Source organism: Callospermophilus lateralis, chromosome 6 (assembly GCF_048772815.1).
Source record: "Callospermophilus lateralis isolate mCalLat2 chromosome 6, mCalLat2.hap1, whole genome shotgun sequence".
NCBI classification, from domain to species: Eukaryota; Metazoa; Chordata; class Mammalia; order Rodentia; family Sciuridae; genus Callospermophilus; species Callospermophilus lateralis.
Genome location: NC_135310.1, coordinates 107,848,412 through 107,867,251, shown reverse-complemented (window position 1 = coordinate 107,867,251; position 18,840 = coordinate 107,848,412). Strand labels below are relative to the sequence as shown.

Below are 18,840 nucleotides of genomic sequence, written 5' to 3'. Positions count from 1 at the left end.
CTTAGCATTATTTTCTCCAACACCAACCATTTACCAGCAAATGCCATGATTTTATTCTCTTTTATTGCTGAGTAATATTCCATTGTGTATATATGACACATTTTTTTAATCCATCTACTGAGGTGAATCAAGGTTGGTTCCACAATTTAGCTATTGTGAATTGTGCTGCCATAAACACTGATGTGGTTGTGTCCCTATAGTATGCCGTTTTTAAGTCCTTTGGGTATAGACTGAGGAGAGGGATAGCTGGGTCAAATGGTGGTTGCATTCCCAGTTTTCCAAGGATTCTCCATATTGGTTTCTATATTGGCTGCACTAATTTGCAGTCCCATCAGCAATGTATGAGTGTGCCTTTTCCCCCCACATCCTTGCCAAACTTATTATTGTTTGTCTTCATAATAGCTACTATTCTGACTGGAGTGAAATGATAACTTAGAGTAGTTTTGATTTGCATTTCTCTAATTGCTAGAGATGATGAACATTTTTTCATATATTTGTTAATTGATTGTATATCCTCTTCTGAGAAGTGTTGGTTCAGGGCCTTGGCCCATTTATTGATTGGGTTATTTGTTTTTTTGGTGCTTAGATTTTTGAGTTCTTTATATACCCTACAGATTAGTCTGTATCTGATGTGTGAGGGATAAAAATTGAAAGGGAGGGGGCAAGGGGTTAGCAATGATAGTGGAACGTGATAGACATCATTATCCAAAGTACATGTATGAAGACATGAATTGATGTGAACATACTTTATATACAAACAGAGATATGAAAAATTGTGCTCTATATGTGTAATAAGAATTGTAATGCATTCCACTGTCATATATTTAAAAAATAAAACCAATTAAATATTTTAAAAAAGAAAGAAAATATGTGCACACAATTTTCAGGGGCAGGGAGACAGTTTTTTCATGGACTCATTCGACCTATATGTAAGAACTCTTGTTACTGAGCAAACAAGTAAAATCTTTCTTAAACATATACTTTTAAACTTTATTTAAAAACCTTTTGTTTATTATAATTTTAAAGTTGGTGTTGGAATTTGCTTTAAAATAAGACTTAAATTAATTCATCTGAGTTAAAATAACAGTTTTTGAATGAATTTCTGACTTTTCTAATTTTCTTTTTACTTTTTAAAATAAACACTTTTTTTTTTAAAAAATAAACACTCTTTTGACATTCCCATTTTTTATATTCAACAATCACCCTAACTTTAGTTCGATTTAGTCATGTTAACTTTTAAAAATGGTTATACTTTCCCATTTGAATGTTTCAGTCTTATGTTATCTTTGGCCAAAACCTGTAAATTTGACATAATCTTGTTTCAATTTGTGTTTCTATAACAACGTAGTTGAGACTAAAGCACTTTATAAAAAAAAAAAAAAGTCACTTATTTAATACACAGTTCTGGAAGTTCAAGAGACTAGGGAGGGGTCAGGCTACTCCTGCTGGACTAGCCTGAATCTCTTTAGGGGATGGTCATGACCCAATCACCTCTCAGTATGTTTTACCTCTTAAAAGTCCTACAATCTATCAATACCATTTACATTGGGAACCAAACTTTAATCATAGAAATCTTTGGTGGGGGGTAAAGAGGGAAACACTTTAAAATCATAGCTTTTGGTTGAGGACCTTTTGTGGTATGATTTCCTGAATTTCTTAATTAGTATTTTACTAGTTTAAATTTGCCTAAAATTGTTACTGTTTTATACAGCAAAAAAATCCATATAAATAATTCATGCTCTTGGATATTTTAGTACTTATATCATTAATTTTATTGTGTGTTTTCTGCCATTTTTTAAAAATTAGGCGGAGGTATAGCATATAGACATTATGCAAAGGGATTTGAAGTTTCTCCTGATTGTAGGTGTCATTCTTTGAAAATATTTTTTCAGAAACTGTTTTGCCTGGGCCTACCTCACCCTTACCCTCTCCAGGGAATGGGAATGAAACTGCATCTGGATCAATTGCTCAGCCAAAGAAAATTCGAGGAATTGGATTTGGAGATATTTTTAAAGAAGGCTCCGTGAAACTTAGGACAAGAATATCCAGTAGTGAAACAGAAGAGAAAAAAACAGAAAAGGTGGTAATGATGTATTTATTTTAGATTAACTTCACTCATTCTCACATTAAGCTTTTTTTTTTTTTTTTAATATAAAGAGCAGGTTGTAACTGTGCTATATTTTCCTTCTTTGAGATTACTAATAATTTGGTTCTGAATGAGAAGTTCCTGAGAAACTTTTGTTTCCAAATTTGCATGGATTAATATTGTTTGAATCCTATAAAATTAGGATGCTATTTCATGGTTAATTTAACATTAACTTATTCTAAGTGGAAGTTTTAGGTTTTGTAGTTAGGTTTAGTATAAATCCAAAGGTGAATATTTTTTTCTGTATCATTTTAATTTTATACACACCTAAAATGGGCTATTTTAAAATGAATTTAGAATGAGATATTAAATTAATCAGATACAATTTATTTTTACTTTGGATTGTTAATAATGGTTAAATTCAATGATCTGCCCTCTGAGTTTTATTTTTCATTGGCACCATACTGGCATTTTCTTTTTTTTTTTTTTTTTTAAAGAGAGAGTGAGAGGAGAGAGAATTTTTAATATTTATTATTTAGTTATCGGCGGATACAACATCTTTGTTTGTATGTGGTGCTGAGGATTGAACCCGGGCCGCACGCATGCCAGGCAAGTGCGCTACCGCTTGAGCCACATCCCCAGCCCAATATACTGGCATTTTCAAAAGAAATAAATAAAGTAAACTATTTGGGGAGAAAAATTGCTGGTCTTTAGAGTATTTTTAAAAGATTTTTGTTCCTATTGTCAATATTTTTGAGAGTCAAGAGTGAGTACTTCAGGTAAGAGGCATTTCCTCTGACTTTTAGAGGCATGTTTTCCCTGTAGTTCTCAATTGAATCTCTTTATCTAACATTTAAGAGTTTAAATGTTTTAATATTTATTTGCTAATTTTAACTACATATCATTTATTAAATTATACTTGGTTAGTGAAAAACAGTTCTGTAATTTTCTCCCAGGGTGATTTGTCTGAACCCTTTTTTTTCACTCTGAATTTTTCCATGTAATAGTGAGTTGAGTTTAAGAAGACAACCTACCCTCCCTCCCTCCCTCCTTCCCTTCCTCCGTCCTTCCTTTCTTCCTTTCTATTTTAGAACTTTCACTTTCTACAATGTTATTGTGTGGCATTAATATTATGGAGTCTAATTGGTGAAATTTTCAGTTTTTAAAATCATAATCTACAGTCATACAACAGAATATTGGGGAAGCAATTCTTGTGTTATAAGGGACATTACACTAGAGATCTGGGGTCCCTTGCAATTCTACAAGCTTATGATTGTATTGAATAACCATTTGATTAATGATTATATTGGTAATCTTTCAGTCACCATTAACAAGTTCCACTACTCATTTGTTCATGAGAATAGTCTCTGAGTTACCACACTATTTGATAAATAGGGAGTACATTTGCTATGTTAGTAAGGGGACACCAGATTGGAAGATATGGTGGTTAGAATTGGGAGAAATTAAAATGAGTGATTTGGAAGATGAATAGAAAACAAACAGTGACAGCTAAGTGTGTTCAGATTTTTAACTAATGGAAACCCAAGGTCAAATGTACTGTTATTTCTAGAGAGAATTCTTTGAAGGACTTTACTAGTTACAATGGAAAAATATCTAAGTGGACTATCTAAGAGTTGTAATACTTACAAAATATTTTCAGATAGTAATAAATAAATTATAAAAAGTTTTATTTATTTTTTAAATCTTCTTTGTTATTTTAAGGTTTAGTACTATTAAGAGTGGACTTTCTGGGGGCTGGGGTTGGGGCTCAGTGATAGTGTGCTCCCTCACATGTGGGAGGCACTGGGTTCAATCCTCAGCACCACATAAAAATAAATAAATAAAATTAAGGTATTAAAAAAATGTGCACTTGCTGGAGTCAAACTTTATAGATTCAGATCTGGGCTCTAATTCTAAATGTCTGTTATTGTGGGGAGATTATTTAACTGCTTCTTAATGTAAAAAAAGGAGGAATAATATTTATATAGATAGAAGAATAAATTATGATATGCATAAATGCCTGTGTTCTCATTTTAGAACTCTGAGAATGTTTATCATCCTCAAGGAGTTTTAAAAATTAGTAGTTATGAGCTACCACTTGAGGAATGTTCAAGATCTCTGTCTTTCATTGCTGAATTTTCAGTCTCATTATTAACCTGACTACAAAAACTACAGGGAAAGCTGGGTGACTGTAAATGGAAATTTTGTTCAACAATAGTATCTTTATTCTAACTTAAGTTAGTTGATATCATCCTTTTCTGTTTTAGCCCTTAACCATACAGTCAATAGGATCCAAAACGAGTGTGGAGATAACAAAAACGGAAACTGAAGGTAAAATTAAAGGTAAGTTTTTTTAATAAAACCTTCATAGTAGAAACATAAATATATTGGACTTTTTGAAGGCATATGATGCATGCTACTACTTATCAAAGTATTAATTCCTACTAGATGTAAGCCCCATAAAGTTAAGGATTTGGGCATGCTGTGTTCATTGATGCATCCCCTGCAGTTAGAATTGTGCCTGATATATAGCAGACATTTAGTAATTTCTTGAAGAATGATTAGCAAAATTGTTTTTTTAACATACAGTATTGGCTATAGTTTTTAATTTTAAAATTTAAAGATGAATTATAAAGCTTATTATTAATAGCTTCTTATATATATTTCTTTTCGTGAATAGAGGCATAATAAGTATTTGCTGAATCAATTTGCATCAGCCACTATTTGTATTTTTTATTTCAGCTAAAGAATACTGTAGAACATTATTTGCCTATGAAGGTACCAATGAAGACGAACTTTCTTTTAAAGAAGGGGAAATAATCCATTTGATAAGTAAGGTAAGGTGGTTTTCAGTGAGTCATTTAACTTATCCATAGGCATATATTGCTGAATTCTTATATTGCCCCTAGAATGTAAGCTCCAGAAGAGCCAGACATTTTTGTCTTGTTTGTTTCTGAGTCCTCAGAGCCTTACATATAAGTAGCACTCAGAATGTTATTTTATTTGAGCCATCTTTTTTGTCTGTTAGATCACATTGCTTTTTTTCTTTATTAATTTGAGCTTCCCAGATTTCTATACTTAATTCTTTTCCACTCCCCACTCCCTGCCACCATATGTTGTTTGGAACTGTTGCAAAGAATGAATTGATTTTATAAGTTGGAAAAAATTCTGCGGAAAATAAAGGGAAAACCTTGTAGTATTTGATGTGGAAGAATCCTATCTTAAGTACTTAGAAAAAATGATAAATATTTCATTTTTACTATAACATTGCAGATAACTTTTGAAATTTCTCCCATTAGTTTAGACTTTTTTATCAGATGACTTTGTATGTAATTTTTAAAATAAATTTTATTTTGCATTTTTAATGTATGTACCCTAGTGAAGCAAATTTTTTTAAAAGAATTTTTATTTTTTTTATACCTTTATTTTGTTTGTTTATTTTTTTGTGGTGCTGAGGATAGAACCCAGTGTCTCATACGTGCAAGGCAAATGCTCTACTGCTGAGCCACAACCCCAGCCCTAGTGAAGCAAATTTAATATATTCATGATCTCACATAGTTACCCTTGTGGTAAAGCAGCTAAAATCTATTCATTTAGCACAAATCCCACAAATATATGTAATTTAATATCCATATAGTTTGAACTTATGGTACCTAATTTTTCATTCAAGTTTGGTTATTTGGAAGGAGCTTTTAAGATCTTGTTAATAAAGTTGCCAAACAAGTAATTTTTAGTATATTAAGTGTTACAGATAATATTAAGAAAGATAGTTTTGAAAGTCTTACTTTCCCTTTCTCTCTTTACTTTCTTCTCTTTCTTAATTCCTTTCCTTTTATCTCTTGCCTCTCTCCTAAGATCCTTTTAACTTTATAGATAGAATCTTAAAAGTTATTTTCAAAAATTAAACCCAGCTGTAACTTCTGCTAAATGTAACATGTGAAGTATACTCTGTTTTAGGAGTACCTTATGATCTGATTAAGTTGGCTTTTTCTTGTAATGATATTGGAATTTATTATTTTCTTTTTGTTGAAAACCTTTTCCTTATGTAAAGATAACTTATTATTTTAATTATTTTTTGCTATGCTTTTCAGGAGACTGGAGAAGCTGGGTGGTGGAAGGGTGAACTTAATGGTAAAGAAGGAGTATTTCCAGACAATTTTGCTGTTCAGATAAGTGAACTGGATAAGGACTTTCCAGTAAGCTTTTGTTTTTCAATGATGATAATACTTTAACATTTTGCCAATATTTTTTTTCAAAAACAGGATTTTTTGCCTTATTATTGAATAACTTTTATGAAACAGTCCTAAAATATGTATTGAATTACAGTAAAATAATATTATAATGTTTCAATTCTATGCTTTATTCCAACCTCTCCCAGCCCTCACTGACATGTCTACCGAAATGTAATCTTAAGACTTCTTTTTAATTTTTTTTTGTACCAGGAACTGAACCCATGGGTACTTAACTACTGAGCCACATCCCCAGCTCTTTTTGTTTTTTATTTTGAGATAGAGTTTTACTTAGTTTCTTAGAGCCTTGTTAAATTGCTGAGGCTGGCTTTGAACTTCCAATCTTCTTGCCTAAGCCTTTGAGCCACTGGGACCACAGGCATGTTCCACCATGCCCCGCTTAGATTTGTTAACTTCGTATTTTAAAAATAAAATAAAATAAAAGCTTGGGTGTATTAGTTGGATTAATTAGTACTCTCCTGGAAGAAACTTTTTTAAAAAAAATTTGAGCCAGTGTTCTTGGTGTTTTGCCCTGGAACTCAAAATCCTCCTGACTCAGTCTCTCAATTAGCTGAGATTATATATTTGTGCCACAACACCTGGCTGAAGGAAACTATTTACACTGAATGTTTTTGAGAAGCTTAATGTTACTTAAAAGTACAGTAAAGCACAGTTTTTGCCTCCTTACAAGACCTAATGTTTCTCTGTCAATTCTCAGAATAAAGTAAGGCTGAGCCATGCATCAATGACTAAGGTAAAACTAAGTTCATATTTAGAAATGTGTCTCAATTTTTTAAAGGTATTTAGTCGTAAAAATGAACAAATGCTTGTAAAAGAAAAAGAGGCCATTGTCTTTAACTTTCCCTTTAAGTTCAGAAGAATAAAGAATGAAAGCTAGATCTACTTATAATTGATCTTATTAATTTTTTTCAACAAGATCTTTCTTCCTCTTGTCCTGCTACACTGCTTTACTGCCTTGAACTGAGAAGTATAGGCAAAATGGTATTTAGCAATCTTAAAGGTAGTGGAGATAAGAGGGAACACTTTGCTTATTAAGATTTTGGGGTTTATTGAATACATTGATAGTTTTTGAAATATTTAACTGGATTTTGATCAAGGAGGTTATTTGTTCTAATGGAATAAATGTTTTTCAGTGACATTTTGTTAGGAGTTTAGCATTTTATCATTTTTGCAACAATGAGATGAGAGATATTTGTATAATTTAGATTATTAATGATCAGTATTTATTTTAACTATAAATATTTAATAAGTAACTAGCTAACCACTTTTGCCATTATTATTTTAACAGAAACCAAAGAAACCACCACCTCCTGCTAAGGGTCCAGGTATGTAAGAAACACAATGTTTAGTTTTCTGTTTTAAGTTCTAAAATGGTAAGATTGTGCCTAATGTAAACCAGTAATTTTATTAGCCAAATCAAGAATAATATATTTAATTTTTTCCAGAACTATATAAAAATTTAATGTTCCCATGCATTATTATTATTTTAAAAAGTAAAAATTGTATAAAATAGGTATATCTGGAAGATAATTTAGCCATTTAGTTATGAAATACCTAATTAATAAAATTGATGGGATTTAAACCTATTTTAGAGAACTATGTATTGACTTGGCCAATTATTTATTCTACCTATTTATTTAGGTATTGGGAATTGAACCTAGGGGTACGTAATCAGTCAGCCCCTTCCTAACCCTTACCTTTTTATTTATTTTTGAATTACAAAATTCTTTGTACAACATATTTTTTAATATAATAATGATTTTGAAAATGAAAAAAAAATGAAGTCATATGTATATAATTATATTCATAAGTATGTGAAATCAAAAGCCATACAATTATAAACATTAATGGGGCAAATCCAAATAGAAATGAAGACATTCTCATACTTCACCAAGCATTATGTACAACTAATCTTTTAGTCGTTTTCTTTTGCGTTTGTTCTGTATCCACATTCCATGTATCTGATTTGATCTCTGAATTTCATTTTATGTTTTATGGCTTTGTCCATGAAATAATATCATGGCTATTGATCTAGGGGGTTGAATGTTTAATTTTAGTTCTTATGGAGCATGGAGAAATTTTTTACTCCACAATTCCAAATAGAACCTTCTGCCTTTTTAAGTCAAACCCATTACTATATGAAAAAAAAATAATATTTATGTGCTCTTATTTCAAAGTTGATGCTAAGAGTGAAGCAAGGTAGATGAAGTTTTTGAATTTTTTAAACAGTTGAATAAATATGATACACTAAAAGTGTCAAGTAAAAGTCTTTAATTAGAGTTTATTTCCATGAGTTCTATTCCTAGATATCTGATTTAATGCAAGTGTAGTAAAACTTATATTTCCTTGAAAGATATGCAGTTTTTATAAACATGCAAGCCCTTCCCTACTCTTTGGTTTTAGCTTATATTTGCTGATCTAATTCTAGAAAAAGCATAAATTTAAAGTAATTTTCATGGAAGTTTGTGTTGGAGGCTTACTTGAAAGCTGTACAATTCAATGTGGTAGTGACTAGCCACATGGTGCTTTTAAAATTAATTAAATAAGATAAAAAATTTAGTTTTTTATTCACAAAAGCAGCATTTCATGTACTCATTAGTCAAATACAAAACAACACAAAGTAGAACATTTTTACCAGCACAGAACATTCTACTAGACAAGGTGTAGCAGAGGTTATGAACTCTGATTTGACAAAGAAGGAAATAAAACCAGAGTTTAGGATAATGTTGGCAAGTTTAGGATTAGAAATTGAGCGAGAGATGATTCTTTGTTCTTTTCTTTTCTTTTTTTTTTTTTTAAGAAAGAAGAGAGAGAGAGAGAATTTTTTAATATTTATTTTTTAGTTTTCGGCGGACACAACATCTTTGTTTGTATGTGGTGCTGAGGATCTAACCCGGGCCGCACGCATACTAGGCGAGCACGCTACCGCTTGAGCCAGAGCCACATCCCCAGCCCCTCTTTGTTCTTTTTGTTAAATCATACATGATGTCATCTGTTTTTATTTTAAAACAACTGTTTAGTTAAATATCTCTATGCTGTAAAATTATTTTTAAATAAGCATTCATTTTGTCCCTCCACTACCACCGTTCACCAGCTCCAAAGCCTGATCTCTTAGCTACAGAGAAGAAGTTTTTTCCTGTGAAGCCCGAAGAAAAAGGTGAGACTGATTTTTCTACTTTCAAAACAAAAACATCGTTTTTTCATTTCATTTTATACAAATATTGATCTCCACAGTGGGTCATTTATACTGACTTTTAACATGTGTTCATATTTACTTTGCCATGTTTAGAGTTTTCTGGGAGGCGAAATTTATCAAGACTCACAGGAAATAAAACTATCATTCATAAATTAATCCTTTAAAAAAATAAACCATATCTTCAGGAGGATATAGTATTTAAACATAGTTTTTTTTCAAATAATATTTAAGACAGCTAAAGATTTAAAACTGACATAGTATTTATAGTATTTCAGTTAAAATTTTAAAAATTCCTTAAAAGGTGTAAAGAAAGTTTCTTCTAAAATATGGAAATAATCCTCCGGATCCACTGGGATTACAGGCACCTGCCACCGGCTCATAGATTTCTAATGTTTTTTTAAAGTCACTCCCCCCACCCTAAACATTATCAAGTGTTAACATTCCTATAACTCTAATAATAAAGTGAATATATGACAATAAATAAAGAAATATTCATCTTTAGACATAAGTTAAAATTTAAAAGAAAATTATTTTAAAATATGGAATATGGTATAAAAAGTTTTGCTTTTTTTTTTTTTTAAATACCAGGGATTAAACCCAGGGGTGCTTAACCACTGAGCCACATCACCAGCTGTTTTTTCTATTTTGTTTGTTTGTTTTTTGAGACAGGGTTTTGCTAAGTTACTTAGGACTTCACTGGTTTGCTAAGGCTGTCTTGGAACTTTCGATCCTCTTGCCATGGCCTCCTGAGTTGCTGGGAATACAGGCATGTGCCACTGTGCCTAGCTAACCATATATTCTTAAATAATTAGTCTGTATTACATAGGGATTGGAAATGAAGGTTAATTTTTTTTTTTTAAGTTTGTCATGTGTTCTGGAATCCTTGGTATAATAAAGCATACTTTATTGTGAAATTAAAATCAAGATCAACATGTGAGAGGAAATATTATAGCTTTGAGTGCCTGCAAAAGAGAATCAGAAAGATCCCAAATAAGCAATCTAATGGTTTATCTCAAGGCCCTTGAAAAAGAATAAACCAATTTCAAAACCAGTAAAAGGAAGGAAATTAGATCAGCGCCTAAATAAGTGAAATTTAGAATGAAAAGTAATACAAAATATCGATCAAACAAAAGAGTTGGTTTTTTGAAAAGATCAATAGATTGATAAGCCCTCAGCCAAAAGAAAAAGAAAGAAAACCCATATTATCAAAATTAAAGACGAAAAAGGAGAAATTACCACAGACTTTGCAGAAATCCAGCGGATTATTGGGGCTCTTTGGAAAAGTTCTACTCCAATAAGTTGGGAAATCTAGAAGAAATGGCTATGTTTCTAGACAAATATGACTGGCTCAAACTGAATCAAAAGGACATGGGAAGTTAAAATCCCATAACTAGCAATGCAATAGAAGTAGTAATAAAACACCTTCCAACAAAGAAAAGCCCAGGACTAGAATGATTCTCAGCTGAATTCTACCAAACTTTTAAAGAGGAACTAATGCCAATATTCCTCAGATATTTCCATGAAATAGAAAGGGATGGAACAGTTCCAAATGTGCTCTGTGAAGCCAGTATCACACTTAGGTGTAAAATAGTTAATAAAATATTAGCAAATCATATTAAACAATATGTTAAGAAGATTGTACACCACGACCAAGTTGGTTTTATTTCAGAGATGCAAGAATGGTTTAATATATGTAATTCAATGAATGAAATTTATCACAAAAATAGAATTAAAGACAGAAATCACTTAGTCATCTCAATAGATGCAGAGAAGGCCTTTGACAAAATTCAGCACCCATTCATGATAAAAAATACTGAAGAAACTAGGGATAGGAGGAACCTACTTCAACATAATAAAGGCTATATATGAAAACCCAAAGTCAACCTCATGGTAAGTGGGGAAAAACTGAAAGCATTTTCTTTAAAATCTGCTACTAGGATGTTCATGTTCACCACTCCTATTTAATAATAGTACGAGATATTGTAGCCAGAGCAATTAGGCAAGAGAAAGAAGTAAAAGGGATAAAAATAGGAAAGGAAGAGGTCAAATTATCACTTTTGCAAATAATATGATCATATACCTAAAGAACTCCACCAAAATACTACTAGGGCTAATAAATTTGGCAAAGTAGCAGGTACAAAATCAATATACAAAAATTAATAGCTTTCCTATATACCAACAATATATCCTGTTGAGGAAAAATCAGGAAAACGATTTCATTCACAATAGTTTAAAAAAAAAAAAAACAAGGTACTTAGGAATAAATCTAACCAATGAGGTGAATGAAAGACATAAATCTAACCAATGAGGTGAATGAAAGACCTTTATAATGAAAACTATAAAACATTGAAGAGAGAAATTGAGAAGATGGAAACATTTTTCATGTTCCTGGATAAGCAGAATTAATATTGTTAAAATGACCATATTACCAAAAGCAATACATGGATTCAATGCAATCCCCATCAAAATACCAATGATATTCTTCACAGAACTAGAAAAAGTGGTCCTAAAATTCATTTGGAAGAATAAAAGATCCAAAATAGCCAAAGAAATAAACCAAAAAAGCAGTGCTCAAGGCGTTACAGTGTGTGACTTTGAATTATAAACTCAGAGCTATACTACCAAAACCTCCATGGTACTGGCATAAAAGCAAACACATACACCAGTAGTAGAGAATAGAAGACACAGAGACAAACCCACATATCAGTAGTCATCTCATCTTCAGCAAAGGTGCCTAAACATAAACGTATATTGTCAAAAAAGGCAGCCTTTTTAACAAATGGTGCTAGAAAAGCTGATTATCCTGTAAAAGAATTAAGCTAGACCCTTAATTCTCACTCTGCATAGAAAGCAACTCAAATGGATCTAATATCCATGAATTAGAAAAGAAACGAGGAGAAAATGTAGGGTCAACATTCCAGCATATAGGCATAGGCAATGACTTTCTCAGTAGGACCTCTAAAGCTTACTAAATAATGCAAAGTGTTAATAAATGGAAACACTAAATTGTTGGTAGGTTTGTAAATCAGTATGAAGGTTTCTCAAAAGGCTAGGCATGGAATTACCATATGACCCAGCTACATCATTCCTAAAAAATTAAAGTCATCTTGCTATAGTGATACATGCATACCCATGTGCAGCACAGTTCACATTAGCCAAACTATGGAACCAGGCTAGGTGTCCATTAATGAATAAATGAATGAAGAAAATGTGATATATACACATGGAGTTTTTATGCAGTCATAAAGAAAAATTATGTCATTCGCAGGAAAATGGTTGGAACTGGAGAGCATTATGTTAAGAGAAATATGTCAAACTCAAGGTTAAGGATCGTATGTTTTCTCTTGTGGAAGCTAGAAAGGAAAAAGGAAAAGAAAAGTGGTTGCAGATCTCATGAAAATCAAATGGAGATCAGTATAGGAAAAGTCCCAAGGGGTGGGAAATATCAAGAGGGGGGGGATGTGTTGGGGGTGGCATTGGCCAAATTATGTTGTTATATTGTGTATTGTTTGCATGTATGAATGTGTAACAATAAATCCCATCAGTATGTATAACTATAATGCACCAACCAAAAATGTGGGAAAAAAATATCAGCATTTGTACATCCATTTAAAGGCATTTAGTATTGGAAGAACTGAATTCAAATCCTTATCTGGAACATAATCTATAATATTATAGACTCTGAGTTTGAGAGCTGTGATAGGACTTATATTTTTTATTTTGCTATATGTATTACTTTAGTTTCAATTGAAAAATAACATTGACCTTTTAAGGTAGTGAACAATATTTGTTTATTACGCTTACCTACTGATGAAACAGACTTCTAACTAAACATTAAATGTGAAATCACTAAGTATGTTTTTATAAGGCAGGTGGGTCTTTGCTAGTTACTATGAAGAATTTTTAAAAGTTTATTCTTCAGAGTAATAGTCTGATAATTGCTAGTTAAATATTTATCACAAGCTTGGAATCCTTTCTCTGGACTCATTGTATCCTCAGAATCTTTAATGTCTAGTTTCTTGTCATTTTACAGGTGCTGCTTTTTTGTTGCTACTCTATCCAAAAGTACAAATTTCTCATTGTCTGTTACAGATTAGTTTAGATGTTTATTTTGTGTTTGTTGTCTTTTTTCACCACACTTGACTAAACTCCATGAAATAAAAAGGGTTGTTTGTATATATCAGAACTTTATTTGCTATTGGTTGTTTGGCACCTGATGCAGACTTATAATGCATAGGGGATTCTCAATACAATATTTATTTAATAATTTGAAGGATTCTTAGAATTTAATGATTCCACAGCATGGAGTGTCCTTCTGAAACTTTATTCTAGTATTCTAGTATGGATGGTGAAAGTTGTATGGGTTTAAAAAAAAAGGAAGCTGAAGTGTTTTCAAACCCAAGAACAAAAAATTGTTATTCAGATTGACCTGAGGAATAAGGAATCAATCTCATATAATTGAAAGTTCAGAAGACTTATGTGATCTGCAGCTCAGTAATTTCATTATAGACCTGTATGAGATTTCTCTTTATATTCTTTCATCCTTTTTTTTTTTTTTTTTTAGATAGAGAGGGGGAGAGAAGAGAGAGAGAGAGAGAGAATTTTTTAATATTTATTTTTTTTAGTTTTCGGCGGGCACAACATCTTTGTTTGTATGTGGTACTGAGGATCGAACCCGAGCTGCACGTATGCCAGGCGAGCGCACTACCGATTGAGCCACATACATCCCCAGCCCTCTTTTATCCTTATTGTCTACTTTATCTTTAGATTGGCTTCCCTAGTGGTCACAGGAATGCTGATAGTGAAAAATTCATCTGTTTGACATGAAAGAGAGGAAAACATCTCTCTAACGATGGAATTAATTCTTTTTTAATTTTGTGGATTATTTTGGGGCAGATATTCACCTTCAGATCAACAAGACGTGTAAAAGAATGCTGTGAACAATTAGTTTAGTGTAATCATAAAAAGTAGGGTACATTTGGATGAATCAGTTATATTGTCTGTTAAAAATGTTGATTTATTTAAGGTCTATCATAAGGAAACAATTCAGGTGTTCTACATTAGAGTGGTTTGTTGACTAATCAATCTTAATAGTTTTAAGGAGGGGAAAATCAGATAGGTTGTATGAAAAGGAGACTAGTTCTGGAGTAGAATAAGGCTGAGTTCAGCTATTTATTTAGCAGGTGTTATCCTGAAGGTTAGTTATTAAATTTATGAATATGGGTAAGATTGTTCAATAAGATTGCTTAGAGTAAATATAGCAAGAGAGCTTAGCATAGAATCTTAAAATAGGTCCCTGTAAGATGTTCTGTGAACTGAGACTCTTGAAAACAGATGGGGAGTAATCATAGAGATAAGCAGAGAATGATTAGAGAGAGTCCTATCATAAAAGCAAAGGAAGTACATATAATTCAAAGTTGAAATAAGGGGTTCTTTTGGCAAAGACAAATGAAGATCAGTCTCTTGCTAACAACAGCTAAAATTGTTGTTTGAAATATATATATATTTATATCTCATAAGCACAAGTAACCTGTTTCTGAATTCATATCTGTACAGTGTGAGGTAGAGGTGAAGATTTATTTATTTCTTATTTGTATGTCAGTCATCTTTTTAGATGTTACATATGAGTGAGATTATGTGATATTGTTTTTCTCTGCCTATCTTATAAAAGGGCATTTTTAATAGCATCCTTATATTTTAGCTGTTTTTTTAGTGAAAAATATTTACATACTTAATGATAATTACTACTTCTTTTCCATATCTTAAATTATCTTAACATCTGTATCTTAGATAATTTTTCCTTGGGCATTCAGATAGCTAATGTAGGAATATTTTTTAAAAATCTGAATTTCCTTTTTGTTTCAGTGAATTTCTTTTTCTTTTCTTTTCTTTTTTTTTTTTTTTTAAAGAGAGAGTGAGAGAGGGAGAGACAGAGAGAGAATTTTTAATATTTATTTTTTTAGTTATCGGCGGACACAACATCTTTGTTTGTATGTGGTGCTGAGGATCGAACCCGGGCCGCACGCATGCCAGGCGATCGCGCTACCGCTTGAGCCACATCCCCAGCCCCTTCAGTGAATTTCTAACTGGACCAAAATTCTCGCAGTTGGGATAGCTACATGTAACAGAATAAAGTTGAAACCCCACCTCACACTGTATATAAAAACTAATCAAAAGTGGATCAGTAACCTAAATATAAGAGCAAAACTCTTGGAAGAAAACATAGGGGTAAATATTCATGACCTTGAGTTTGGCAATGGATTCTAACATACATGTGATATTGTAATACAAGAAGGAAATATTTGATTTATGTTCCTGACACATAGCTTGTAAAACCATTGGAATCTCATATATGAGTTATAATGGTGATTGGTGCATGATTTGTTAGTTCATAACATATTTTTCATCCACACGTGAGCTTAAATTCATAAACTTTTTTAAAGCCTATAAGAAATGGGAGCTGGCTGCCCAGGGAACCAACCTTATGATTATAGTGTTGAAACTTTTAGCCCCATCACCTGACCTCTAGGGAGGAGAGAATGACTAGAAATTGAGTTAATCACCAGTGGTCAATGATGTACTGAATCATGCTGTCCTAATGAAATTGCCATCAGAAACCTTAAAGGTGAAGTTTGAAAAGTTTGAAGTTTGGGTTGGTAAATAAATACATTGAGGTGCTGGAAAGGTGGGATACACTATTCTAGGCATGGAAACTCTGTGCCTCTTTTCACATACCTTGCCCTGTAACATTATCTCATCTATCTGACTCTTTCTGAATTGTACCCTTTATAATAAATTGGTAAATATGAAATAAAGTGCCTTCCAGAGTTAGGTGAGCCATTCAGCAAATATCAAACTTGAGGAGGAGGTCATAGGAACCTCTAATTTATATCCATTTAGTTGGGAGCATGAAAGGGTTGGACTTGCAGTTGGCATCTGAAATGGAGGTAGTGCTAGAGGACTGAGTCCTTGGTTTGTGGGATCTGTTCCAGGTGGGATTTTAGGACGCTAGCTGGTAGTGGTTGGTATGGGAATAAATTCTACATATTTGATGTCAGAGCATTATTAACAGAAATAGTTTGTACTTTATACAATCTGACATCTAAAGCACATTCAACAAATAAAAATTAACTTGGACTTTATCAAAATTAAAATTTTTGTGCATCAAAGGCCATTATTAAATTGGAAAGACAACCTCTAGAATGAAAAAGTTTTTGCAAATCATATCTGACAAAGATTTATATGTGGAATATATAAAGAACTATTACAACTCAACAACAGAAAAACATTGAAAGTGGGAAAAACACTGAAATAATTATTTTCCTAAAGGAGATATAAAAACAGCCGAAGAGCACATGGCCAAGGTATTTAACATCTTCAGGGAAATATAAATCAAAACCACAATGAATGAGCTGCCACTTTATGCCCACTAGGATGACTATAATTAAAAAAAAAAAAAAAGGAAAATAATGTGTTGGCAAGGACATGGAGTAATGAGTATACTTTGCTGATACTAATATAAAATGTTTTTGTGGTTGTGAGCAAAGTTTGATAATTCTTCAAAAAGTTAAGTGTAGGATTACTATATGACCCGACAAAAGAATTGAAAATAGGTATACTTATACTTGTACCTGAATGTTAATTGAAACAATCAAAATGTCCTTCAAGGTATGTCAGATTGTGTAATATACATATGATGGACTATTATTCATTCACAAAAAGGAATGAAATACTGATAAATGCTTCAATAAGGATGAACCTCAAAAATATTATGTTAAATTTGAACAAAAGGTTATATGTTGTATGATTTCACAAGTCAGAAATAATTCAGAATTGGCAAATTCATAGAGTTTGAAGGCAGATAACTGATTGTTAGGAATTAAATGGAGGGGTGAATGGTGAGTAATAGATTAACAGAAACTGTTCTTTTGGAGTAATAGAAGTGTTTTAGAACTCTGTAAAGTTGATAGTTGCATATCATTGTAAATATATGAAATGGTACTGAATTGTTCATTTTAAAATTATTGATTTTTTTGTTATGTTAATGTCCTCAACAACAACAAAAATAACATAAGTACTCAAGTACATTATTAGTAATATAGTCTTGGACATACCAGGAATAATTAATCTTTTTCTTTGTTTTGATTTCCATGAATATTAAGTGTGGTTGTTTTTTTTGCGGGGGGGGGTTGTTTTGGAATTATACACAAAACTATTTTCAAGTTATTTGTAAATCTGTTAAAATTAGTGAACTCTGTTTAGCCTTTGACATTTTTTCTTTGATATTATTTCTTTATCCCTTCACCCTTTCCTCTCTCCCCCACCATTAGGATCCTGTGCTTGCCAGAAAACCCTCCCTCATTGAGCTATACCCCATCCCTTTCCTGGTTATTTTTTATAAAATGTTTTTCTTATATTTTCTGAAATATCAAGGAAAGCTCTATTTGATTAGGGTCAGAATTAGGTATAATTTTTTATGCATTGTTATGTCTTGAGGTCATATAAAAACAGATATTTGTACTAAATGATAATCAGTTTCAACGGACTCATTTTTCACAAGAGCCAAGGGAGTTATTAAGTAAATGGTAAGACTGAGGCAATAGTATTTTGTATTTTTTTATTGTGAGGTGAAACTTATAATTTTAAAGGAGGAGTTTTTACCATGTCTGGTGGTGTTTCTTCAGGTTTGATGACCACCAATTTCTAACTGATAGGAAATTTCATAAAATGGTTTGTGGTCCTCTGATAGATAGTCTTTTCAGAGACCAAATAAACTTAAAAGAAGAGGTAGAATCATTCAGTTTTGCACTAAATAGTTTCTTATTTTTGGAAATGTACCTTATGATACGTTCTAACTGTTGTATCATGAATCTGAATTATATGTGTACATATGTGAGTTTTTAATACTTATTCTTAGTACCTGAAAAAGTATATGTAGCACCAAAGAGTGTTCAATGCCTTTTTGGTGATAAAATTTTTATTAACAAGGCATGAAATTATTCTTAATATTCTTTATTCAGCATATTCTTATTTGTCAGATGGAATTATTACTTGAAACAGGGCTAATAAAATTCCTAGTACAGTAGCAAGAACTGTAAATATAAGCCTGTATTCCTTCATGTGGCTAATTGACCTAGTGTCACTTTTTCTTAGCATTTGATCTTTTATTTTTTGTCTTTGCCATCATTATGATTTTTAAATCAGAATTTTATATGGTACTACAGTTCTTTTTTGTTTTTAGTTCCTTATACTTACACTTCAGAAAATAATCTGGCTCAAGTCTAGATAATTTTCTGCTGTAGTTAAAT

The 18,840-nt window shown here is 31.8% G+C and overlaps 1 protein-coding gene across 2 annotated transcripts in view; it reads left to right on the top strand.

Moving 5' to 3' along the window:
- Window positions 1-18,840, top strand: part of Cd2ap (CD2 associated protein) — a 112,096-nt gene that overhangs the window by 71,404 nt on the left and 21,852 nt on the right. Inside the window, exons 6-12 of one of the 2 annotated variants that reach the window (XM_076858610.2) lie at window positions 1,893-2,080; window positions 4,354-4,429; window positions 4,829-4,923; window positions 6,178-6,282; window positions 7,034-7,069; window positions 7,625-7,661; window positions 9,431-9,493. In XM_076858610.2, the coding sequence (XP_076714725.1) occupies window positions 1,893-2,080; window positions 4,354-4,429; window positions 4,829-4,923; window positions 6,178-6,282; window positions 7,034-7,069; window positions 7,625-7,661; window positions 9,431-9,493 (600 nt within the window). The remainder of the gene's footprint in view (window positions 1-1,892; window positions 2,081-4,353; window positions 4,430-4,828; window positions 4,924-6,177; window positions 6,283-7,033; window positions 7,070-7,624; window positions 7,662-9,430; window positions 9,494-18,840) is intronic. The other variant, XM_076858611.2, reaches the window with a different exon arrangement.